Source organism: Dama dama, chromosome 10, assembly GCF_033118175.1.
Source record: "Dama dama isolate Ldn47 chromosome 10, ASM3311817v1, whole genome shotgun sequence".
Classification (NCBI taxonomy): domain Eukaryota; kingdom Metazoa; phylum Chordata; class Mammalia; order Artiodactyla; family Cervidae; genus Dama; species Dama dama.
This window is the reverse complement of record NC_083690.1, coordinates 37,294,022-37,319,619: the sequence shown is the minus strand read 5'-3', so window position 1 is coordinate 37,319,619 and position 25,598 is coordinate 37,294,022. Positions and strand designations below refer to the sequence as shown.

The 25,598-nt window shown below is 40.9% G+C and overlaps 2 protein-coding genes and 1 pseudogene across 4 annotated transcripts in view; 2 read left to right on the top strand and 1 right to left on the bottom strand.

Annotated features, from left to right (window-relative positions):
• The window catches only part of LOC133063810 (cytochrome P450 3A24), an 84,045-nt gene that overhangs the window by 43,469 nt on the left and 14,978 nt on the right, over positions 1 to 25,598 (top strand). For all 3 annotated transcript variants that reach the window (XM_061153639.1, XM_061153636.1, XM_061153638.1), the window contains exons 2-7: positions 2,736 to 2,829; positions 9,843 to 9,895; positions 13,882 to 13,981; positions 18,112 to 18,225; positions 18,475 to 18,563; positions 21,361 to 21,509. In XM_061153639.1, coding sequence (XP_061009622.1) covers positions 9,888 to 9,895; positions 13,882 to 13,981; positions 18,112 to 18,225; positions 18,475 to 18,563; positions 21,361 to 21,509 — 460 coding nt within the window. In that variant the 5' untranslated portion in view covers positions 2,736 to 2,829; positions 9,843 to 9,887. The remainder of the gene's footprint in view (positions 1 to 2,735; positions 2,830 to 9,842; positions 9,896 to 13,881; positions 13,982 to 18,111; positions 18,226 to 18,474; positions 18,564 to 21,360; positions 21,510 to 25,598) is intronic.
• Positions 10,343 to 11,092, bottom strand: LOC133063815 (phospholipase A2 inhibitor and Ly6/PLAUR domain-containing protein-like). Its single transcript, XM_061153658.1, has one exon. The coding sequence runs from the start codon at positions 10,881 to 10,883 to the stop codon at positions 10,380 to 10,382; it is 504 nt and encodes a 167-aa protein (XP_061009641.1). The 5' UTR covers positions 10,884 to 11,092; the 3' UTR covers positions 10,343 to 10,379.
• LOC133063195 (large ribosomal subunit protein uL30-like) lies at positions 11,559 to 13,249 on the top strand (annotated as a pseudogene).

Here is a 25,598-nt window from a genome sequence, read left to right as displayed (position 1 = left end):
AAAATTGATATGAGATTTCCAGAATGTGTTTTTTCCCTGAAGGATAAAAGAGGACTGTTGTCCAGTACCTAGAAAAGTATGTATATAAATTCACCCTCAAGAATAATGCCTGGAATATGAATCTATTGTAGTAAAATATTCCTGTGATATATCTTTTTAAATATACATGTCCAGGAGGGAGTCTATTTTAATCTTCAGGGCAGGTGAGTATACATGCCTGGGAGCCAGTGATGATATGAGAGGCATCCAGAAAGAGATCGGGGTGGAAGGGAGAATATTCCTCTCTCCTCAGAGCAGACCTCCCAGAATTACTCCTCAGACCTGGTCCCACAGGAGGTCAACAGGGTTGGCATCTCATTTGCTGGAAGCCTGGGGACAAGACACAATCTCAGTCACACTGTGTGTGGTCCGTCTGACAGTGGGGCTGGTACTAGCCAGTGTCCCCACCAGGCAAACATCCCTGTAACCTGAGAAGGTACTGGTGCAGCCAGGAATCAGCTGCTGCAGGCAGTGCTCTCGTTATGCTGACACAATGTAAAGACTATAAAAATATTGGCTTTATCTTTAGCCCCTTCCTTTTTACCCAAAATAGCATTACTGCACCAAAAAGTGAAAAGCTAGAAAGAAGCCAAATAATTCACTCAGTCCATGTGCTGCCTTGGTGGGACCAAGTGAATTTAGACACTAGACCAGATCTTTCTGTGGGACCTGTATTGCCAACATGTTCACTCAATTGCTTGGCATCACTGTTGAGCTCATGTAGCACACTGAAGGTTCAGAAACAGAAATTGACTTGCCCTGTTTGTGAAGACAGAGGAAGCAACTGGGGTTTGAATAGCCCAGGCCATCCCTTTTGTGGCAATTGGTGCCCACACCTCCACCACTTGTTCTGGAGGAGAGAGATAGCCAACTGGGCTTGGCCAAGGTACCTTTGTGTGCACTTCCAACATAGGTACTTTCCTGAAACTTTTTGGGTTTCTCTTATCACATACTGTAAGATTGCTAGATTTATACAGAGATTTGAACCTGTGCTATCTTAAAGGCTACCTTCCAAAGAAGGAGAGACAGGAGCTTAGTCCAATATTCTGGAGTTTTTTATGGTCACTCGTTTTTGGTCACACACAGTCTTTTGCTCTACACGGGAAGGTAACTGAAGACTAGGAGCCTCCATATCTCTTAGCTGAATGTGCCTGTAGGGCATTTTGAACCGTTTATACATAGCATGCTTTTCAGCTATACCTTATTAATTTGCCTCTACAGAGTTAGCCTTGGAGGTCTAGCAAGTTCACCTTTAAACCATTGATGGCAGCCTCTTCCTTCAGCCTCTCTTTTCCTGAACTCTGTTATCTCTCAGGAACACCAGAGTGAGCAGACTTGCAATGATCCATATCCTGGAGTTGTGGACTTGCACACATAATACATGAAGGATAACCTGTAGGGAGGCCTGCCATAGGGAGCACCAGCCTCGATTGGTTTTTAAGATAGTTGAAGTGCAGAAGCAGGAGTCTAGCTGCTTTGTGACTGAGCATCTTTAGAAAAACAAATGTATTTCAGGCCCTGGGCTTAGCAGGTGATTGGAGGACCAAATGCCATGAATTGGGGAATGGTCTGGAGATGGATCCTTTAGTCATTGATTCATTTATACAGTTTCAGAAAACAAAAGGGTCAATCACCCTTTTTTATAGTTCAAGTCAACCAAATTGCCTGGTGACAGAGTCATGGGTGTAGCTGAAAGGTACTCAATTTCTATGATGGCAATGGAAGCCTTGAACACAGTTTTCATTATACAGACAAGAACACTGTACTTGTTTTAAGGCCTGCTTGTGAAGACAGAGTTAAGAAGAATCAGATCTTAAAATGAGGTCAGATCATGGAGAGAGAACCCATTCCAGTGTTCTTGCCTGGAGATTCGCAGGGACGGGGGAGTATGGTGGGCTGCTGTCTATGGGGTCGCACAGAGTCAGACACGACTGAAGCAACTTAGCAGCAGCAGCAGCAGGGAGGGAGCTCTGATGCATTGGCCACTTGATGGGAAGAGCTTACTCATTGGAAAAGACCCTGATGTTGGGAATGATTGAGGGCAGGAGGAGAAGAGGGAGACAGAGGATGAGATGGTTGGATAGTATCACTGACTCAATGAACATGAGTTTGAGCAAACTCCAGGAGATAGGGAAGGACAGGGAAGCCTGGCATGTTGCAGTCCATAGGGTCACAAAGAATCGGACATGACTGAGTGACTAAACAACAAAACAATATAGAGGAAAGGAAAAGGATAAGAACAATGCCAAGGTAGACTCTAGTAACTCTTGTCATTGGGCAGATGCAGTTAACCAAAATCTCATGTTTGATACAGAAAAAAAGTTTCCCCTTTGTATCTAGAATGAGAATCTCTAAATCATGGAAGAGTTAACTTGCTAAATGCATATGAATGAATTTTTTGGAGGAATTACAGCCTAAACCTCTCAGGAGCTCTCAAATTTAAACATTTATCAAGCATCCACTTTAGGATTGGGACCTTCAAGATTTCACTTGATGGTGAAAGTGATATTGTCTCACTGTGGAAGAGGGAAATAAGATGATGAATGAAAGTAATTATTGCTTTTGGAATTGCTGTTATTATTTATCACCTACATGTTACGTCTCTAGGCTGACAGTTCCAGTTCCAAGTCTGTGACTGGCCAACTCCACACTTATTCCACAATCCCTGATCTGGATTTTCTCTTTTCAATTTATAGATATGGAACTTTTTCACATGGACTGTTTAAGAAGCTGGGGGTTCCTGGGCCAAGACCTCTGCCTTATTTTGGAAACATTCTGTCCTACCGAAAGGTGTGTGTTGTTTGATGTCCCTTTTTCACTTCTTTTGGTTGCAAATCCCAGCTGATTGCATAGTAAAAATTCTCCTCCTCAGGAGGCAGATGAGAGTTTTCTTACTTCCCAGAAATGGCATCGTAGACCCCATCCACACATGCCCTCTTTACCCAAGGCCTCTATTGTCAGCTGTCAGGAGCCTCAGGTTTGCCTCCTCAGACAGCTGAACTCTCTGGCTGAGTCAGCACAAGACTTGAAGTTCCATCTTGTAAGCTTTGCGAAGAGGATCTTCTCTCTGCCAGGTGCAATTCCCAGCAAGGCACAGTCCTGCTAATTGTCAGGAAAGAGCATGAAGGGATGCCTGGCCGTGGGTCTCAAGCAGCGTAGTGTACAGTCAGTTGTATCCTGTTGGTTGCATAAGCTCTGGGTACCCTTTTTTCCCCTTTCTCCTGAATTGCCTGGATGCTTCAGTTCTAATGTATCAGGTAATTTGTACATATTTGGATTCTCTCAAGAACTGCTAATGCCTGCATTTTTTTCTCTTTTTTTCCATTTTCTGCTCTACCTCTTGCTACACATGACATCTTTTGGGATATGAAAAACTGAACAAAAGCTTTCTGCTTTTCTTCTGTGCCTTCAAAGCAGGCACCTCACGGATGAGTTTGAGCAGGGAATGAGTGTAACTGAGACAAGATGGTGGTTGTCTATTTGCTTCAGATACTTAACCACTAAATAAGTTGTAGAGTTTCTAAAAATAAGGCAGAATCACATATACAAAAATCACTAGAAAGGATATGATTTGACAAAATTATTAGACGTTTAATTTAACTGAAAGGAATGTACCAGGTGGCAGATGGACTGTGAATTCTGATGTTCATTCAGCTCTGATGCCTCCCCCAGGGCCCTGCCCCTGAACTGAAGGTCATGAGCTGCGTTCCGATGTTCAGGGGCAGAGCCCCGTGTGCAGGCTGCTGTCCGGCTCAGATTTCCTGTCCTGCAGACATGAGGCTTGTTTCTCAGATCCTGATTCTCCCAACTGAGGTCTTCACTGTCTCATTACTGCCTCAGAACTTCCTGAACTTTTTCCCATCTGAAGAAGCAGTAATTTCCTCTCCACCTTTCCCAGATGAACTCCTTAGTAGATGCACCCCAACCCACATTTCTGAGACCTTCATTTACTTGTTAAAGAATTAAATATCATGATAGAAACTTAGGGACAGGCTTTTTTTAAGTTATAGAAGTAAAAACTCAGGCCAGGTTTTTTTTTTTTTTTTTTCCTGTGTGTATGTGTGTGTAGCAGAGTTTTATTAAAGTATAAAAAGGACAGAGAAAGTTTCTGAGACAGACATCAGAAGGGAGATGGAGACTCACTAGTCTTAGCAAGGGAGCTATACACATTTTTAATTGGTTATTATAATAAATCAAAAGAATGTCTCAAGTTTGTAAAGGTCTTACCAGATCCACTCCCACAATTTACAAGTTTCAAGATAACAAGATTAGTCAGAAGGTTCTTGCTAACGAGAAACGTCCTCGAGCAAGATACATTGTTATATTGACTAAGACAAATCAGTATAGGAAAAAATATTTGTCCTTTTCTCCTTGAGAGCCCCAGACCCCTTTCTCCTCCTTGGGGAATCAGTAATTTTTATCTGCCTAGGAATTGACTCTCTCATTCCCCCCTTTTCTTTTAGGAGAATTATGTTGCCAAGGGAAAGGGGCATCATTTTCATCTCATAACTACTTCCTGCTGTTGAGGGGCATAGTCCCTAAATTGTTGCGGCAACATATTCTCCTAACCCTCATGTTGAGGGTGTCTGATCCAGGGGCCCCAAGTAATAGTTTGAGGAGCCTGTGGCATTCATAGGAGCTTGAACAACCATTTGTAACTTAAGAGGTTTCAGCCAGTTAGAAACAAATCCAGTTACATAGTTATAGATGTAAGGCAAAATGGTCATTAAACCAAGTTAAAACATAATCAAAACTAAAAGTTACATTATGTCCATAGTTACAGCAGTCCATCTTAGGATTGTTAAATGTCATCAGGTCAAGAAGAGGCATCACATACGATTGTTGTTCATGAAGGTATATGCAGAGTTGAAGAAAGTCCTTTCCTTGAAGCAGAGAAACCCACCATGAGAAGCCTTCAATTGATGAGGAGGGGTAGTGCTCAGCAGACCCAGCAATTAGACCGATTGTGGAGTCTGAGTCTGGGGTCACCTCCCAGAGTTCTCGTAATGTCTGTTGAAAAGCTGAAAGCTGAGTCACATAGTTAATTCTAAGGCTTTAGGATCTATGACATTATCTGTGTGCAAAAACAGCTTGTCATAGAGAGAGTCCCTTTTTGGGGCGGGGGCAGTTTGAGCCCTCATTAAAAGCCAGGCAAGTCCCCCACAACCCGGAATCCAAATGTGGCAATAGCCTGTAATGCCTAAGAATCCTCTCAATTGTTTTAAAATCATAGGTAGAGGATGATTTAGTATAGGTTTAATGTTAGAAAGTATCATCCTTCAAATCAATCACTGAAAATTATACGACTTGTTTAGGAATTTCAGGCAATAAAGTATAAGAATTAGGCAGTTATTATTCGTATATCTAGAGCAAGTCTCCACTTATCATTTGACCCTTTTCACACCCAAAATAGGAGTGTTGCGTGGACTATTGCAGGGAATTAATAGCCCTTGTTCCTTTAAATTTTCAATGATAGGCTTTAACCCTTTCTTAACCTCGGGTTTTAATGGATACTGCTTTTTTTTTTTTTTTCTTTTCTTTTTATTAGTTGGAGGCTAACTACTTAACAATATTGTAGTGGTTTTTGTCATACATTGACATGAATCAGCCATGGATTTACATGTATTCCCCATCCCGATCCCCCCTCCCACCTCCCTCTCCACCCGATCCCTCTGGGTCTTCCCAGTGCACCAGGCCCGAGCACTTGTCTCATGCATCCCACCTGGACTGGTGATCTGTTTCACTATAGATAATATACATGTTTCAATGCTGTTCTCTCGAAACATCCTACCCTCGCCTTCTCCCACAGAGTCCAAAATTCTGTTCTGTACATCTGTGTCTCTTTTTCTGTTTTACATATAGGGTTATTGTTACCATCTTTCTAAATTCCATATATATGTGTTAGTATACTGTATTGGTCTTTATCTTTCTGGCTTACTTCACTCTGTATAATGGGCTCCAGTTTCATCCATCTCATTAGAACTGATTCAAATGAATTCTTTTTAATGGCTGAGTAGGATTCCATGATACTGCTTTTGATGTGAAAATAGGTGAGGGTCATTGAGCTTGATAAGGACAGGAACAATATTTTGTGCTCGACTCACAGTTTTTCTATCAGTCCACACTTTAGGATTTACATTTTTTTTTTTTTTTTCAGTTAAAAGAGCGGGTTCCATATTCATGAAAACAGAGGCCTGGACTTTGTTCAGTATATCCCTCCCCAGAAGGGGTGAGGGAAACTCTGGCATGATTAGAGACTCGTGAGAAAAATAGCTCAGAGTCCCAGTTGCAGCTTAAAGGATGACTGAAATAATAGCATTTGGCTTGTTCTGACAGAAGCAGACCAGGGGCTTCAGTGAGCAAAGAGAAAGCTGCCCTAGGGTCCCAAGTAAAATCGACTGGTTGGCCCACCACAGTTATTAATACCCGGGGTTCCTCAGGTGTAATTAGGATGGGAGCTTGTGTGGTGACCCCCGGGCACCTTTGGTCCTGATTGTCCAGAGAGTCTGACCCCTGGGGCCTACACCTCAGAGGGCAGTCTCTTCTCCAGTGTGGTTCTTTGCAGACTGGACATGGAGCCTGGGGCAGCATAGATGCCTGAGGGCAATCCCACTTGAGATGCCCCTCCTCTCCACAGTAATAACAAGCCCATCCTTTTTCACCTGGGTCCCTCTGGGCATTTTTCTCAGGCTGTTTCAGAGCAGGTCTAACAGCTATTGTTGGGGCTTCAGTCTTTTGCCTGGTTCTTTTTTCCCTCTTATTTTCCTTCTCATATTCTCTATCATAATATACTGTTTGAGCCAGCTGTGACAGTTTTTCTAAAGACTGATTTGGTCCAAATGCCAGTTTTCATAACTTATGGCAGATATCTGGAGCCAACTGAGTGAGAAATCTATCTTTTAAGATCATTTCTCCCTCTGTAATTTCAGGATCAATGTCAGTAAACATGCGGAGAGCCTCCTGTAATCTTTATTAGGAGTTTACCAGGAGTTTCCTTCTCTCCCTGTTCTATGTCAGTCAACTTAGCATAGTTTAAAGTCTTTGCATATGCTCTCTTGAGTTCTTCAAGAATACACCCGGCAAAGTGGCTCTTTTATGGGAACTGCTTGGCTCCCAGTAGGAGGAGGGCTATTTTGTCATCCCTCTTTCCCCTTGCTTCCAAGCCATTAATCTCCAAAAGTAATGGCTTCCCCCAAAACTCGAGCTCTCAAGTCAGGAGTCAGCATCTGTCCCAAGACATATCCTCTAAATAGTCTACCGAGACTGAGTCAAGCCCTCTTGGAAGGGTGCCCTGATTCTCAGCCTGTTCAGTTAGCAGGCCCAGATACAGGGGCAAAGTAAGAGAACAGGAGGGAGCTGAAGGTTTCACACCCAAATCTGTACCCTTAGGACACAAGTCTGGCATGTCTCACAGAGAGATAAAGAGCAACATATATGGCACTTCCATCCATTTCTTTGTTTTCTGCAGAACTGATCTAATTGTAAACAATATTGTAATTAAGAGACTCTTCAACAGGCCAGTGTTCCCTGTCTTCCAAAGGATACCATGGCCATTCAGTATCACAGAAGAAGATCAGGCATGTCTTTTTAAACTCTGGGGATCAAACTTGTCCCAGTTTTGTTTGTTTGTTTTGTTTGTTTGTTTTTAAATACATTTTAAAAGAGTGGTTCTGGAACTGTTGGCTCCCATCTGTAAGAGAGAAAAAAGCGGCATCCACAGCCATGGTTTCTTTTCACTGAAGGTGTCCCTCCCTGCTCTAGATGGGGGTGTAGACAGACTTTCCACCGAAGTTTTCCTTCCCTGGTTGGACTTAGTCTGTCCCTTACCAATGCAGGCGCCTGACTCATCCCTCCTGGTTCTACCACCGAGATGGGGTGGAGATGCACCAGGGGTAGATTTGATGGCATCCCAAATTGATTTCTAGTCCCATACCACCACAGCCTTTGTTTAATTTGTCAGAGTAGTTTCCCAAGCTAGGACTACTAGGGGAAGGATCTGTCTTCCCTGTGCCTATGCACATTCCCGAGTACAGTCCTGACTGCAGTAGAAATGGTGAGTCATGAAGGGATAAACAACAACCAAGATGTCCCTTCTGAGTGTCACCACGCCAGTATATGTGATAGCAAAAGGGTCGGCCAGCGAGGAAAAAGTGATTTTTGTCCTCAAGCTACTAGGACCAATCCTTCCAGTTCATTTCCTCAGATTCCACAGAAAGAATATCTAAGGAGTTGAGACAAGCCACCCGAAAGCCGCTTATGGTCCACTAAGAGCTAGTGCTACCAAAGGAAGAAGCCCTTTGCATTTCCAATCTGACCAGATCCTGCAATTGCCACTCTGTGTCCTCAAAAACCTCATGGTCAGCAGCAGTGCTTCTCTCCACATAGATCAGACGCACAGCCGTGACAAAGACTCACTCTCAGATCGCTGGTCCCTGAGGCAGGCAGCCAAGAGAGTGACCTCTAGCCTGAGAGACATTCCTGGAGTTAGAGTTCTGTCTTGCTCCCAAATGTGCGGCATGAATAGTAACGGCATGAATCACAAGTCCATTGAAAGTCTGTGATCCAGCAGATTAGGTTAGTAGTTCTAATCCTCCACGCAATTACGAAATGGTCAAAGGGACCAGGGAAAGGTGACTGGGAAAGGAAAGTTCAGTCCACACGCTTTGCCCTCTTCTGGCCACTCACCTCACAGGGACATTGGGTGTCTCTTGGCATTGACAGGTTGGTATGAACCCCCGACAAGGCTCCCCTTGCTCTGGGTCTGCCTTCAGTCATTACGAGGCGCTGTGAAACTGCAGAGCAGGGCTCTTCACTTGCTTTGTGCAGGGCATGTCATTCATTCACACAAGCACATCGTACAGTTAGTAAAGTAAAGCAGAAAACATGTATACTGAGAGAGCAGAGAGGCTAGAGCTCTTGAGTGTTCTTACCCTGTCCTGAAGATCCTGGACAAGCCCCAAGATGATAGCTCAATGTGAACAGTGAGGATTCATGATCTCTGAAGATTTAGCTTTGGGACCAGGGAGCAGGCTTGATCACTCAAGAGCTTTTGTGTAGCAGAGATTTACTAAAGTATAAAAAGGGACAGAGGAAGCTTCTGACATAGACATCAGAAGGGGGACGGAGAGTCTCCCCCTCGCTAGTCTTAGCAAGGGAGCTGTAACTTTTTAAATTGGTTATGACTATCAAGCCAAGTGTTTAAAATGCACTATTCCTTGTATAGTTGTGGCACCTCTCCATTTTTTTCTGTGTTGAGCTGGAAAACTAGAAGGCATGTCCACTTTGTCATTAATTCAGTCACTCACTCGCTTTCTCATTGAACACACACCCCTTAGACTTCTTTAAATCTGCGAGATTAAAAGATGTCACTAGTGCTTTAACTTGCTTATTCTGCTAGAATTCTAGAAAGAGCTCATGAGATAAATGAAAAGGCTGCTAAACTAAGAGATGAAAGTGTGTGTGGGAATCTGTTACTTCCCTCAGCTTCAGTTTTCTCACATGTCCATGGTGATTAGAGATTAAGAGATTTTAGACAACACATGCACAAGCAAAAAAGCCTTCAGAAGACAAGGAGTAATTAGTATTCATTGACAGAGGTAAGTGTTTAATATCTATAATATTCAAAGAAAATTCAAGAGTGATTTTAAATTGTCAGTTTCAAATATCTCCTCTATTTTCTCTTCTTTCCCTAAGACATTTGTGCATAAGAACTTCCCTCCAACTGCCAGTGAAAAATAGTTTTGTGAATTAGAGGCAGGATTCAATACAGTATATTAATAATGTAATATTGTTTTTCCTTGTAGGGTGTTTGTGAGTTTGATGAAGAATGTTTTAAAAAGTATGGGAAAATGTGGGGGTGAGTATTCTGAAAATTTCCATCAGACACACTTGTTATAATAATCTTGCCCTCCGCCTGGTGGTGTGGAGGACAGTCTCAGTCCAGAGCTTCTTGGAATGAAGTCACATATTGTAAAGCTTGCAGGTTTGTTCTACTAGAGATCCTGGAGGCCACAGGTATCCAGGTCCGCAGTCTGAATCAGGCCTGGAGAGTCACAGGTTGTCACTTCTCTCCAGACTTTGAGACCCAGGGACTCCTAGCATCCCTTTCTCTCCAGGATCTCACTCTTCTCCCCTTTTCTATTTTTCTCTCCTTAGGTTACCATTAATTGCATAAAATGCATTATCCCAGAACATTCTAATATGTGCTCATAAATGTATCTTATGACCCTTTCCCACATGATTCTCTTTTTTTTTTTCTGTGAACTTGTTTAATTTATAGACACATGGGAAGCCGTAGCTGAGAACGAATGGAGACCAAACACCACATGGGCCTCAGTTCTTCACTCAGCCTTGCCAGAAGCCTGGGGGCTTGGACGACAGCTAGTCTTTTCGATGGTCAACAAACGAGAGCCTGAGGGCACCAGGGTCCCAGGCTTGCTGTGGCAGGCAGCCTCTGTGCCACAGCCCTGGGCAGCAAATCTGATGCCAGGCTGTGTGAGGCCAGTCAAGGCGACACAGCGGGTTTCCTCGCCAATACAGGGCACTTCCTGAGTCGGGGTGCATGTTTCCGTGGAGACGCTGAAGCAGGAAGGACACCAAAGGCCATTCTCTGTCAGATTTCTCCTGAACGCCGGCAGGGGTTTGTGGTTGCAGCCATCGTTCTGGCAGCAGCGCGTGTCGGACCCCATGTAGTTCTCCAGAGCCACGGTGATGGAGAGGAATGCCGGGTCACACTCACTGGATTTCGAGCACCCTTTGTAGCTGGTCACGTCCACAGAGCCCTTGTTGTTAGTCTCAGTCATGATGGAGATGCAGGAGTCCTCGTCCTGGGCGCAAGTCTTCATTACTCCAGTGCATATGGCTCCATTCCTGATACACACCTCACAGCTCAGTGGGTACCCTGGCTAAATGCTCTCCTATAGTCTTCGTTTCAGGATTCCAGAAGTCCAGACTCCTAGTCACTTACCCAGACCCAGGAGGGTGCAGAGCAGCATGGAGGTTAGCAGGAAAGTCTCAGGTTTTGTGGAAGGCGTCATGATAGTTGGATGAGTGAAGATCGATTCTCTTTTAATTTAAACCCAATATCCTTTATTTAAATTCTGGATTTAGTATGTCTTTTTGGAAAAAGAGATGAGGGTTATAGGTTAACATAATGGGAAATCATATCTGCTCAGCTTTTTACTTTTTCTGCATGTATGGAGTTTGTTTGTTTTTTAATTTTCAGATAAGATGTTCCAATAGAATTGTATTCAATGATTGTCTTATCTACTGTTTTTCTCTGACGTTGAGATGTAGGGTATACATATCTAACCCAGAGTGTGTCCGGTGGGCTCTAGGAGCTGTTGGAGGTTTGGTGAGAGCAGAGGGAGGGGTGTCTTTTGGTGCTTCTTTGCCAAAAGCAAGTGGCAGAGGCTCTACCCATCCGGACCTCTTCATCTTCTCTCATCAGGCCCTCAGAAACCATAGGAACCTGTGAGTTGCCATGGCCCCAGACGTCAACCTGGTTGAGTGGAAAGAATCCATAGCACTGGGACACTCCTGGCCCAGCTCCAACTGCCCCTCCAACATTTAGTACTTGTGAGCTCTGGATGGAGTCCCTCTTTCATGGTGGATCCCAGTTCTTTTTTAAGAAAATGGTTCTCATGCTTGGATGTATGAGGAGCACCTGGGAGAGCTTGTTATAAATACAGACTTTGACCCCACTCATCAGTGCACAGAATCACTATGATCTGAAGTGGGTTAAAAAATCTGATTGAACTGTTAGTGAGAGAAATTATTAAGGCTGGAGTGACATCATTAATATAAAGCAAACCACTATCTCTTCTCCACCTAAGTGTTGTTGCAAAACTGCGATGGGAAGAAGGGAATCATCAAAATAATGTCAGTCAGGTGAAAGAGCAGATTAAGTGCCTCCTCAATCCCTTCTGTCACTACTTCAGCACTAAATGCCCTTGAAACCCACTTAAACCCTCTGAGTTTTAGAACAGCTTTTGGAAATGGGCAGAAGTAAGTGCAGTGGTTCTCTGCAATTTTTATGTGTGATCATGAAACCATTTGAAATTCCTCTGTGAAGTTAAAGGAGGAAGAGGGAACATGTGGAAAATCTTCCAATTTGTTCTAGCTATTGCAAGTGATTAATAGTGGAACCAAAATGTCAGAAGACAGTGTAAATAACTCAGAGTACACCTCATGTCAGTGGCCAATTCCCATGAATGGACATCCTGACAGTCAGGAGATCAGGTCACAGAGTGACGTGTCACATCTGAGGAGTCAGCTTTGTGTGATAGGTGGGTCAAATGTGGGCCTGTCGAGCTGCTGACGGATGTCACTGACATGGAGCCCAAGGCCCACGGGACCCATGTAATGAAAAGAAAATATTTAAAAGATGAGTTTAGCTTCTTTCCTGGCTGGAACCATGGAGGGTGCAGAAGAGAAGAAAAAGAAGATTCTTGCTGTGCCAGAAACCCTTAAGAAAAAGCGAAAGAATTTCGCAGAGCTTAAGATCAAGCGCCTGAGAAAGAAGTTTGCCCAAAAGATGCTTCAAAAGGCAAGGAGGAAGCTTATCTATGAAAAAGCTAAGCATCACCACAAGGAACACAGGCAGATGTACAGAACTGAACTTCGAATGGCTAGGATGGCACGAAAAGCCGGCAACTTCTATGTACCCGCGGAACCCAAACTGGCGTTTGTCATCAGGATCAGAGGTATCAATGGTGTGAGCCTGAAGGTTTGAAAGGTGCTGCAGCTCCTTCGACTCCGGCAGATCTTCAATGGCACCTTTGTGAAGCTCAACAAGGCATCAATTAACATGCTGAGAATTGTGGAGCCATACATTCATTGCATGGGTGTACCCAAATCTGAAGTCTGTAAATGAATTGATCTATGAGCGTGGTTATGGCAAAATCAACAAAAAGCAAATTGCCCTGACAGACAGCGCATTGATTGCTCGATCTCTTGGGAAATACAGAATCATCTGCAGGGAGGATCTGATTCATGAGATCTATACCATTGGAAAACATTTCAAAGACGCAAACAACTTCCTGTGGCCCTTTAAGTTGTCGTCTCCATGAGGTGGAATGAAGAAAAAGACCACGCATTTTGTAGAAGGTGGAGATGCTGGCAACAGGGAAGACCAGATCAACAGGCTTATTAGAAGGATGAACTAAGGTATCTACCAGGATTATTTTTGTAATCTGGTCCATTAATAAACAATTGAAACAAACAAACAAACAAAAATGAGTTTATACATGTTTCTCTGATTTCTTTCATTCTCTTTTTCCTGTAGTTCAAATTATCCTAAACTTGATGCTATCAAGGATATCTCACTATTTAAAATATTTCCTTAAAAAAGTATTAACTAATAAGCAAATTTTAGAAAATAGGACAAAAGAGAAAATCTTTCATAATCCCACTGTCACTTGGGGAGCATTCCAAATCTTCTTCCATTTGCAGATATATTGTTATATAGATGTGTCTACAGTTTTCATCTAATATATGCATTTTCATGCTTTGGGTATATCTTCAAAAATGACTGAGTAGGTAGACTCTCCTTAATTATTTTTTAATTTTCAGATAATTTGCTTTCTAAATAAATAATTATTTACTAACCTAACTTCCTTCTTGATAATGAAATATATTAAACCTATAAAAATTATGGAAAATGATACTGGAAATACCTATATACTTACCACCTAGAATTAGCAGTGTTTTCATGGTATTTTTAATGATGACTTTAGAAGGATGGATTATGTAATCTTAAGATAAACATCTGGACTTCCAGGTATGGCTCCAGCTGCAGAAAATGGCTCCTTAAGTTTAATCAGCTCTGTTTTCCCTACACAGGATTTTTGAAGGTAAACATCCTCTGTTGGTTATCACAGATCCAGACGTGATCAAAACAGTACTGGTGAAAGAATGTTATTCTGTCTTCACAAACCGGAGGGTAGGCATCCATTTTTTAAAATTTAAAATTTGTTTATTAGATATGCATTTTGAAATATATTATAAATTCACAGGATGTTGTCAAAAGAGAAAATTACAGAGAGGCTGCATGTCATGTAACTTTCGTCCTGATTCCTCCATTGGCAATACGTTGATTAATTAGAATACAATTTCAAAGCAGAAAACTGGCATTCATACTATCCACAGAGCTTACTGTGATTTCTTCAGTTTCATGCTCACTCGTTTTGTATGTTTTGCTCTGCGAAATGTTTTCTAGATGTAGATTTGTGTAGCTACCACGACAATCAATGTACAGAACTGTTCCATCCCTACAAGTCTCCTTACTAGTCTTACATAGTTGCAGCATGTAGCTTGTTTTTTCCTCTTATCAGGATCTTTAGCAGAGCAAACAGTGCTCTTTAAATTTTGATGAGTGATTTATCAGTTTTCCCTTTTATGGATTTTGCCTTTGTTGTCAAGTCCAAATTATCTTGACCTAGCCCTAGGCCTTGAAGATTTTCTCCTATTTTGTCCCTAAGTATTAAATCATTTTATGTTTTACATTTAAGTCTATAACCCGTTTTGTGTTAGTTTCTATATAAGTTTTTTTTTTTTTTTTTAAGTTGGCTTCTTAATATCTGAATTGCTCCAGCACCATTTATGGAAAAACTATCCATTTAAAATTATTTATTTGTTTCGTATTTATTTATTTATTCACTTTACTTTTTGCTGCCCTGGGTCTTCACTGCTGTGCTCAGGCCTGAGCCTGGCAGTGTGCAGGTGTGCAGCTGCAGAGGTTAGCTGTGGACAGGTGGGTCAGTGCAGTCGAGTGACAGTAGTCAGGACTGGCTTTAGGCATCTGAGCATCTGCAGAGCCTTGTGATAGTGTTTTGCACATGCGCACCCAAAAAGATTGACTGCTGGTGTGGATCCTGGGTCTTATAGCATCAGCAGTGGCACTAACTGGGCAGCTTTAGTGGGGTTGGAGGCAGTGGGGGGAGTAGGATTCATGAAACTTCCTTAACACCATGAACATGGAATAAAAGGTGGTTGATTGTTCAGTTGATTGGGGAGAAAGGCTACATGCACTGGTCAGTTTCAGATCGTATCAGAAGCTTCACATGGCTCTTCCTTTCCCTTTCCTGCCCTTTCCCTCCCCTCTCCTTCCCTCGCCTGCCATCTCTTCCTGGACAATCCAGCCCTAAACCCAAAGGTGGGCCACAGAAGGTGGGCAACCTCACACGTCAGGGTGGGGCCAGAGAAGGAGGACAGTGGTTCCAAGTCAGAGACCGAGTAGGGAGGGGAGGGTATCCACAGGGATGGCTGGAGAAACAGGTAACTGATTGTGTTCTCTCTTTTAGTCATTTTTTATTTTTCCAGCAAGGGAAAATGTCTCAGGCTGGGGAATTCCCTCTTGATGCTGAGCAGTGCAGGCCTAGGGGAAGGGATGATACAAACAAAATGTATCTATTCTCCTCCTGTTTTTGTGAGTTATTTTCAAGTGTGCTCTGTTGTATTGCTGACGCTTCTTAGACCTAATTTCATTTACTGTGAGCTGTCTAATTGTGAGACAACAAAGGCTGGAGTCTCCACTCTGGTGATGAGTCTCCTATCTTGAAGATGTCACTTTAGTATTTCATCATTAAAGTGATATTAGCTGTAGGTCTTTTTGTAGATGCTCTTAATCAAGTTGAGGAATTTTTTTTTGTCTTCCTATTTTGTGAGTTTTATCATAAATGAGTGTTGGAGCAATCTATTTTAAAACAAAATATAAATTTGAAAGATTGAGGAGATTCTCAAACAGGTTTGCTTCACATGCCTGTCCCAAGCTGAGAAATACAGTTGTCTTCTTTCCCCTTCTATTCCTGGGGGAAAATGTAGGGGGAATGTTTTCCATATCATTGCATAATTTTTTTCAGGATATCAGGTAGATTCATAATCTTTTGCGTAGTTAGTACTACTTAAAAAGCCCCCACCATGTCAGCACATTCGTATTTCCAGATGGTCAGGCTGTAAATATATATAAAGACCGAAGTAACCTGAGGCAAAATGCAGTCTGCCAAGGCTATCTGGCTGGCTGTCACCAGTCCCTGCATAGCCCGGGAAGATGAACTTGATCTTATTCCCTTCTATCCCCTGGAAGAACCCTTTCTGTATTACATGGCCATTTGCGTTTAAAAGGAGATTGGAATATGATGGCTGGAAACACATCAAGAGGCTGGATGTCTCTTCCACATTCACAGGAACCTAGACATTCAGGATAAATATTTATTGTGCACCTAGCATAGGGCCTGGTGCTAAATAGATAGTCATTAAAGATTCAAGAAAATTAGAGATACCAAGGGAACATTTCATGCAAAGAGGGTTCGATAAAGGACAGAAATGGTATGGACCTAACAGAAGCAGAAGATATTAAGAAGAGGTGGCAAGAATACACATAAGGACTGTACAAAAAAGATCTTCACAACCCAGATAATCATGATGGTGTGATCACTCATCTAGAGCCAGACATCCTGGAATGTGAAGTCAGGTGGGCCTTAGAAAGCATCACCACGAACAAAGCTAGTGGAGGTGATGGAATTCCAGTGGAGCTATTTCAAATCCTGAAAGATGGTGCTGTGAAAGTGCTGCACTCAATATGCCAGCAAATTTGGAAAACTCAGCAATAGCCACAGGACTGGAAAAGGTCAGTTTTCATTCCAATCTGAAAGAAAGGCAATGCCAAAGAATGCTTAAACTATCGCACAATTGCACTCATCTCACACGCTGGTAAAGTAATGCTCAAAATTCTCCAAGCCAGGCTTCAGCAATATGTGAACTGTGAACTTCCAGCTGTTCAAGCTGGTTTTAGAAAAGGCAGAGGAACCAGAGTTCAAATTGCCAACATCTGCTGGATCATCGAAAAAGCAAGAGAGTTCCAGAAAAACATCTATTTCTGCTTTATTGACTATGCCAAAGCCTTTGACTGTGTGGATCACAATAAACTGTGGAAAATTCTGAAAGAGATGGGCATACCAGACCACCTGACCCACCTCTTGAGAAACGTATATGCAGCTCAGGAAGCAACAGTTAGAACTGGACATGGACCAACAGACTGGTTCCAAATAGGAAAAGGAGTATGTCAAGGCTGTATATTGTCACCCTGCTTATTTAACTTATATGCAGAGTACATCATGAGAAACGCTGGGCTGGAAGATGCACAAGCTGGAATCAAGATTGCCGGGAGAAATATCAATAACCTCAGATATGCAGATGACACCACCCTTATGGCAGAGAGTGAGGAAGAACTGAAGAGCCTCTTGATGAAAGTGAAAGAGGAGAGTGAAAAAGTTGGCTTAAAGCTCAACATTCAGAAAACTAAGATCATGGCATCCATTCCCATCACTTCATGGCAAATAGATGGGGAAACAGTGGAAGCAGTGTCAGACTTTATTTTTGGGGGCTCCAAAATCACTGCAGATGGTGACTGCAGCCATGAAATTAAAAGACACTTACTCCTTGGAAGGAAAGTTATGACCAACCTAGACAGCATATTAAAAAGCAGAGACATTACTTTGCCAACAAAGGTCCATCTAATCAAGGCTATGGCTTTTCCAGTGGTCATGTATGGATGTGAGAGTTGGACTGTGAAGAAAGCTGAGCACCGAAAAATTGATGCTTTTGAACTGTGGTGTTGGAGAAGACTCTTGAGAGTCCCTTGGGCTGCAAGGAGATCCAACCAGTCCATCCTAAAGGAGATCAGTCCTGGGTCTTCATTGGAAGGACTGATGCTGAAGCTGAAACTCCAGTACTTTGGCCACCTCATGCGAAGAGTTGATTCATTGGAAAAGACCCTGATGCTTGGAGGGATTGGGGGCAGGAGGAGAAGGGGACGACAGAGGATGAGATGGTTGGATGGCATCACTGACTCAATGGACATGAGTTTGAGTAAACTCCGGGAGTTTGTGATGGACAGGGAGGCCTGGAGTGCTGCAATTCATGGGGTCGCAAAGAGTCGGACACGACTGAGGGACTGAACTGAAATGAAAGATTTGTTGAAGCCATTGTTCCCAAATTATTAACATATTTTCCACAACTGTTGAGACTTCTAAAACTTAGGTAGGGTAAAATATGTTTTGCTTTCAACTCTAGGTTTTTGGTCCATTGGGAATTATGAAAAATGCTGTTTCTATGGCTGAGGATGAACAATGGAAGAGAATACGGACATTGCTGTCTCCAACCTTCACCAGTGGGAAGCTCAAGGAGGTAAGAAAAGAAGAGGGTTTTCCATGAGCAACTTAAAGAATAAGGTAGAAAATAAATTCATATCCTTGTCCAAGGAGTGGTGTGCCAAATTTGAGTTTCCTAAAATGGTTTTTATCTTCACATCCTAGAAGAGACATCATCAGATTCAGAGTAAAATGTCACTGATGGCTCCATGCCCCTGAAAACCAGGTCCTTCTAAAACTTGAGTCTCCACATTTAACTTCCCATGCTGTTGTGTTTTGTGTCTAGATGTTCCCTATCATTAGGCAGTATGGAGATGTGTTGGTGAGGAACCTGAGGAAGGAAGCAGAGAAAGGCACGTCCGTCGACATAAAAGAGTAAGTAGGGGTGAAGCTACTGGTCCTCTGAGCTCCACTGAGCCCCTCTGTTGCCTGTCTTGGAGCCAAATTCCCACTGCTGAGTTACTCTAGTGACTGAATAGAAGTAGGTGTATGGTTTACAACTCCGACTGGCCACCCAAGAATGAGTGGTGGCTCATGAAAATATCAGAAGGTATCTTCTGGGTACATGAGCCAGGGTTAACTTATCTACTTAACTGTCACCTTGGATATTCTGGGAAATAAAAATACACAGTTTGGTCTTGTCAGGGAGCATGATGACTCCATCTCTGTTCTGTTTTTCAAGATTGCTGTGGCTATTTATGGTCTTGTATGGTTCCATATAAACTTGGGGATTATTTGTTGTAGTTCTGTGAAAAGTAACGCAGGTATTTTGATAGGGATTGTGTTAAATCTATAGAGTGCTTTGGGTTGTATGAACATTTAGGCAATATTAATTGTTCCTATCCATGTACATGTAGCATCTTTCTGTTTGTTTGGATTTCCTTCATCATTTTATTGTTTTCATAGTATAGGTCTTTCACTTCCCTGATTAAGTTTATTCCTAGGTGTTTTATTCCTTTAATGTGACTTTAAACAGGATTGTTTTTATCATTCTGTCTTTCTTATAGTTCTTTATTACTGTACAGAAAAGCACCAGATTTCTGCATATTAATCCTGTACCTGCCACTTTACTGAATTCATTTATTCTAGATTTTTGGTGGAACTTCAGGGTTGCCTATATAAAGTATTATTTCATCTGCAAATACTGATAGTTTTACATGTACCCTTCCAATTTGGATGTCTTTTGCTTCTTTTTCTTGCCTGATTACTATGGCTAGGACTTCCAATTCTGTATTGAGTAGAAAGGGCAATAATGGGCATCCTTGTCTTGTTACTGATTATAGAGAGTACTGGTACAAAACAGACACATACCAACTGAGTAAATTTGAGAGCTCCAAAATAAACCCTTATACTTAGAGTCAATTAATCTATGATAAAGGAGGCAGGAATATATAGTGGAGAAAAGACAGTCTCTTCAATAACTGTGCTGGGAAAACTGGACAGCTATATGTAAAAGAATGAAATTAGAACATTTTTTCATACCCTATAGAAAAACAAACTCAAAATGGATTAAAGATCTAAATGTAAGACTGGAAACCATTAAAACATACAAGAAACAATAGGCAGAATGGTCTTTTGCCATAATTCATAATAATATGTTTTTGAATTTAACTCTTAAGGCAAAGAATACAAGAGCAAAAATAAGCAAATTATCTAATTTTTTATTTTTGCCTAATTGAACTTAAAAATCTTTTGCACAGTAAAGTAAAATATTGATAAGATGAAAAGACCAGTTAATGGATGGGAGAATAATTTGCAAATGATATGATGATAAGAGGTTAGTATCCAAAAATATATAAATGTCTCATACAACTCAAAATCTAAATAACAAACAACCTAGTGAAAAATGGGCAGAAGATCTTAATAGACATTTTTCAAGTGAAGATATACAGTTGAAAAGATGTTCAACATTGCTAATCATCAGAGAAATGCAAATCAAAATCACAAAATCAGCCAACACCTGTAAGTTGGGGTGAGGATGTGGAGAAAAGGAAACCCAGGTACAAGGTTGGTGGACTGTGAATTGATGCAGCCATTGTGGGAAACCATATGGAGGTTTCTCCACAATCTTAAAGGGAACTATTGTCTGTGTTCCGTCATGTCCCACTCTCTGTGACCCCACAGACTATAGCCTGCCAGGCTCCTCTGTCCATGGGATTTCCCAGGCAAGAATACTGGAGTGGGTAGCCATTCCATTCTGCAGGGGATCTTCCTGACCCAGGGATTAAACCCAAATCTCCTGCCTTGCAGGCAGTTGCTTTACCACTGATTCACCCAGGAAGCCTGAGGACTGTGATATGATTCAGCAGTTCCACCCTGGGTATACGTACAGTGAAAATGAAAACACTAATTTGAAAAGGTACAGGCACCCCATTTCTTTTATCAGCTTTATTTACAGTAGCCAAGATATGGAAGAATGCAAGTATCTGTCAGTAGATGAATATTAAAAGAAGATGTGTCACACGTGTGTACACACACACACACACACACACACACTCACCCCACTGTAGAAAACAAACTGGTGGTTACCAGTGGGAAGTAGGAAGTGGAGTGCAGATAGACTAGAGGATTAAAAGGTACAAATTACAATGTATAACATAATTGTGCTACAAGGATAGATGGTACATAACAAGGAATGTATTTAATATTTAATAATAACAACTTTAATTGGAGTATTTAAAGTCGCTCTTCTACACCTGAAACTAATGTGTTATTGTATATCAACTCTGCTTTTGCGCTAAAGGGGAATCAGCTCTGAGCACAATTCTGTGGTGAGGTGAGACCCACATCAATGTCCCCTTTCTTGACTCCCCAGGAAGAGTGAATTTGCTCCCTTTGTTCTGCTCAGACACAGTCCTTATACACCTATTATTGCCCATAGTCAAAGCACACTACTGTCCTTTGTCTGATTATGGACTCTATCCTTCTATGACTGAGCTCCTTGAGTTTGGGAGTGGGGGAGGGGTCTAAGTTGCACCTCATACACACCTCAGGAGTGAGTGAGAGCAGCAGACAGTCTTTCATGATCCAGCAGGTGGTTCTGAGAGAGTGTGGCTCTTGACCTGTCTTGCCTGGGCGTCTGATTTTATATAATTTTCTTGATGACTGTGTTGGATATGGATAGTCAGCTGGTCCCAATTTTAACTGTCTGTGTTTATCTTTCTCTGCTCAGCGTCTTTGGGGCCTACAGCATGGATGTGATTACTAGCACATCATTTGGAGTGAATATTGATTCCCTTGGCAACCCACAAGATCCCTTTGTGGACAATGCCAAGAAGCTCTTAAGGTTTGATATCTTGGATCCATTTCTTCTCTCAGTAGGTAAGTGTCCTACTACATGTCTTTTTCTGTGTTCCTCCTTCCATTCCTCCTTCCCTCTTGTTCTTTCTTCCTCCCTTCCTCCTTCCCTCCCTTCCTTCCTTCCTCTTGATAGGTTTATTGAGATATAATTCACCAATTTAAAATATACAATTCAATGGTTTTTATAACCTAAGTGTCCATTGATGGATAAATGGATAGGAAAAATGTGGTGCATATACACACATACACAAACACAACAGAATACTATTCAGCCATGAAAAGGAAGGAAATTCTTCCATTTGCAGCAATGTAGCTGGACCTCATGCTAAGTGAGATAAGTCAGACAGAAAGACAAATACTATATGTTGAATCAAAGTAAGAAATCCAAACTCATAGAAAAACGATGTCAGATTTTTGGTTACCAGAGACAGGTTTTGGGAGATAGAATTGGATGATGGTGGTCAAAAAGTACAAATTTCAGTTATTACTTAAATCAATAGTCCTGGTGCAATTTGCTTATAGGTATCCAGTTGTCTCAGCATCACTTATTGAAAAGCCTGTTTTGTCTCCATTGAATGGTCTTGGAAACATTTTCATTGTTCAATTGGCCATAGAGTAGTGGGTTTATTTCTGGACTCAAAACTTTATTCCATGAATATATGTGCCTCCTTAGGCCAGTGCCACATTGCCTTGATTAATGTAGCTTTATGGTAAGTCTTAAAATCAGGAAATGTGAGTCTTATAACTTTATTATTTTTTTCAGTAATGTTTTGTCTTCTCTGAGCCTCTTTCAATTTCATATGAATTTAAGCTAAGTTAGTCAGTTTCTTCAAAGAGGTCAGCTAGAGTTCTGATAGGGAATGTCTTATATCCGTCAATTTGCCATCTTGACAATGTAAATGTTCTGATTCATGATCATGGCATGTTTTTCACTTACTTACATCTTCTTTAATTTAGTTCAACAAGGTTTTGTGGTTTTCAGTGAGTAAATTTTACATGTCTTTTATTTTATTCCTACTTATTCTATTTTTTTTTATGTTATCATAAGTGGAGTTATTTTCTTTTTTTGTGCCTGAGTTATTTTCTTAATGTCACTTTATATTATTGCAATATAGAAATTCAGTTTATTTTGTATTTTGATCTTGTGTCTTTTTTTCTTTTTATTTTAGTTGGAGGCTAATTACTTTACAATATCGTAGTGGTTTTTGTCTTGATCTTGTATCTTGAAACCCTGCTGAACTTATTTATTTTTTAATAATAGGTTTTTAGTGGTTTTCTTAGGATTCCCTGTATAAAATATCATGTTATCTGATAGTAGAGGTTTAGTCTTCGTTTCCTATATGGATATATTTTATTTAATTTTCTTGACTAATTCTTCTGGTTAGAATGTCAGGTACAATTTTGGGTAGAAGTGGTGAAAAAGGCTTCCTTGTCTTATTCTTAATTTTAGAGAAAATCATCCAGTTTTTCACTATTAGGTATTAGTGTTAACTATGGGTTTACGTAAGTTGTTAAATATGTGTTTTTCTTTCTTTCTTTTTTTTTTTTAATATGTGTTTTTCATAGATTCCTTTTATCAGGTTGATGAAAGTCCCTTCTGTCCCTGTTTGCTGAGAGTTTTTTTTTTTTTTTAATCACAAGCACGTATTGGATTTTTGTTACATGCTTCTTCTGCATCTATTAAATAATTGTGTGGTCAATTTTTATTACTCTATTGAAATGGCATATTATACAACCTTGCATTCCTGGGATAAAGTGCGCTTATATATGATCTATACATCTTTGTATATGTTAGTAGATTCAGTTTGCTAGTAGTTTTTTTTGAGGATTTGTGTATCCATGGTCATAAGATACATTGGTCTGTTGTTTTCTTTTCCTCTACTATCTTACTCTGTTTCTCACACCAGGTTAATACTGATCCTGAAGAATGACTTTCAAATTATTCTGTCATCTTCTATTTGTCAGATGAGTTAGTGCAAAATTGGCATTAATTCTTTAATTATTTGAGTGGTGTTCAGCATTGAAACCATCTGAACCTGAGCTTTTCATTGTCAAGTTGTGCATAGTTTCTTGATTATCAAATCAAACTGTATTTCTTATAGGTGTATTCACATTGTTTCTTTCTTTTTGAGTAGTTTCTGTTTAATAATTTTTTCCAGTATATTAATTTATTTTAATTGGGAGATAATTACATTACAATATTATGAGGTTTTTTGTCATCCATCAGCATGAATCAGTCACAAGTATACATGTGTCTCCGCATCCTGAAATCCCCTTCCCACCCCTCTCTGCACCCTATCTCTCTGGGTTATCCCAGAGGACCAGCTTTGGTGCCCTGCTTCATGTATCAAACTTGCACTGGTCATCTATTTTACATATGGTAATATACATGTTGGAGTGCTATTCTCTCAAATCACCCCACCCTTGCCTTCTCCCACTGAGTCCAAAAGTCTGTTCTTTACATCTGTTTCTCTTTTGCTGCCCTGCATGTAGGATTGTTGGTACCTTCTTTCTAAATTCCATATATATGCATTAATATACAGTATTTTTTTCTCTTCTGACTTATTTCACTCTGTATAATAGGCCCCAGGTTCATCCACTTCATTAGAACTGACTCATAAGTGTTCCTTTTTTATAGTAATATTCCATTGTATATATGTACCACAATTTTCATATCTATTCATGTGCTGAGTGACATCTAGGTTGCTTCCATGTCCTAGCTATTGTAAATAGTGCTGCCATAAACACTGGGGTACATGTGTCTCTTTCAGTTCTGGTTTTCTTGGGTTATATGCCTAGCAGTGGGCTTGCTGGGTCATATGGCAGTTCTATTCCCAGTTTTTTAAGGAATCTACACACTCTTCTTCATGTGGCTGGACAGATTTGCATTCCCACCAACAGTGTAAGAGAGTTTCCTTTTTTCCACACCCTCTCCAGCATTTATTGTTTGTAGACTTTTGATAATGTCCATTCTGACTCGTGTGAGATGATACCTCATTGTGGTTTTGATTTGCAGTTCTCTAATAATGAGTGATGTTGAACATCTTTTCATATGTTTATTAGCCATATTTATGTCTTTGGAGAAATGTCTGTTTAGGTCTTTTGCCCAGTTTTTGATTGGATTGTTCATTTTTCTGGTATTGAACTGCATGAGCTGCTTGTATATTTTGGAGATTAATTCTTTGTCAATTTCTTCATTTGCTACTATATGCTCCCAGTCTGAGGGCTATCTTTTCACCTTGCTTATAGTTTCCTTCATTGTGTGAAAGCTTTTAAGTCCCATTTTTTAATTTTTGTTTTTATTTCCATTACTCTGGGAGGTCAGTCATAGAGCACCTTGCTGTGATTTATGTCAGAGAGTGTTCTGCCTTTGTTTTCCTCTGTTTATAGTTTTTGGCCTTTCATCCATTTTGAGTTTATTTTTGTGTATGGCGTTAGAAGGTGTTCTAGTTTCATTCTTTTACACATAGTTGACCAGTTTTCCCAGCACAACTTTTTGAAGGGACTGTCTTTTCTCCATTGTATATTTTTGCCTCCTTTATCAAAGATAAGGTGTCCTTGGTGCATGGATTTACCTCTGGACTATTTTGTTCCATTGATCTACACTGATTTCTGTCTTTGTGTCAGTACCATATTGTCTTGATGACTGTAGCTTTGTAGTATAGTCTTCTCTGGTGGCTTAGACAGGAAAGAATCTGCATACAATGCAGGAGACCTGGGTTCAGTTCCTGGGTCGGGAAGATCCCGTGGAGAAAAAAATGGCAACCTCATCCAGTATTCTTGCCTGGAGAATCCCATGGACAGAGATGCCTGGAGGACTGTAGACCATGGGGTCACAAAAAGTCAGACAGGACTGAGTGACTAACACTTTCACTTTCTTTCAGTATAGTCTGAAGTCAGGAAGATTGATTCCTCCAGTTCCATTCTTTCTCAATATTGCTTTGAAAGCATTCCCTCTAAAATCAGGAACAAGACAAGGGTTCCCACTCTCACCACTACTATTCAACATAGCTTTGGAAGTTCTAGCCACAGCAATCAGAGATGAAAAAGAAATAAAAGGAATCCAGACTGGAAAAGAAGAAGTTAAATTCGCATTGTTAACAGATAACA

Bases quoted from the DNA above. Each gene is read 5' to 3' on its own strand.
- LOC133063815 (XM_061153658.1), bottom strand. From the start codon at position 10,883: ATGAAGACTTGCGCCCAGGACGAGGACTCCTGCATCTCCATCATGACT.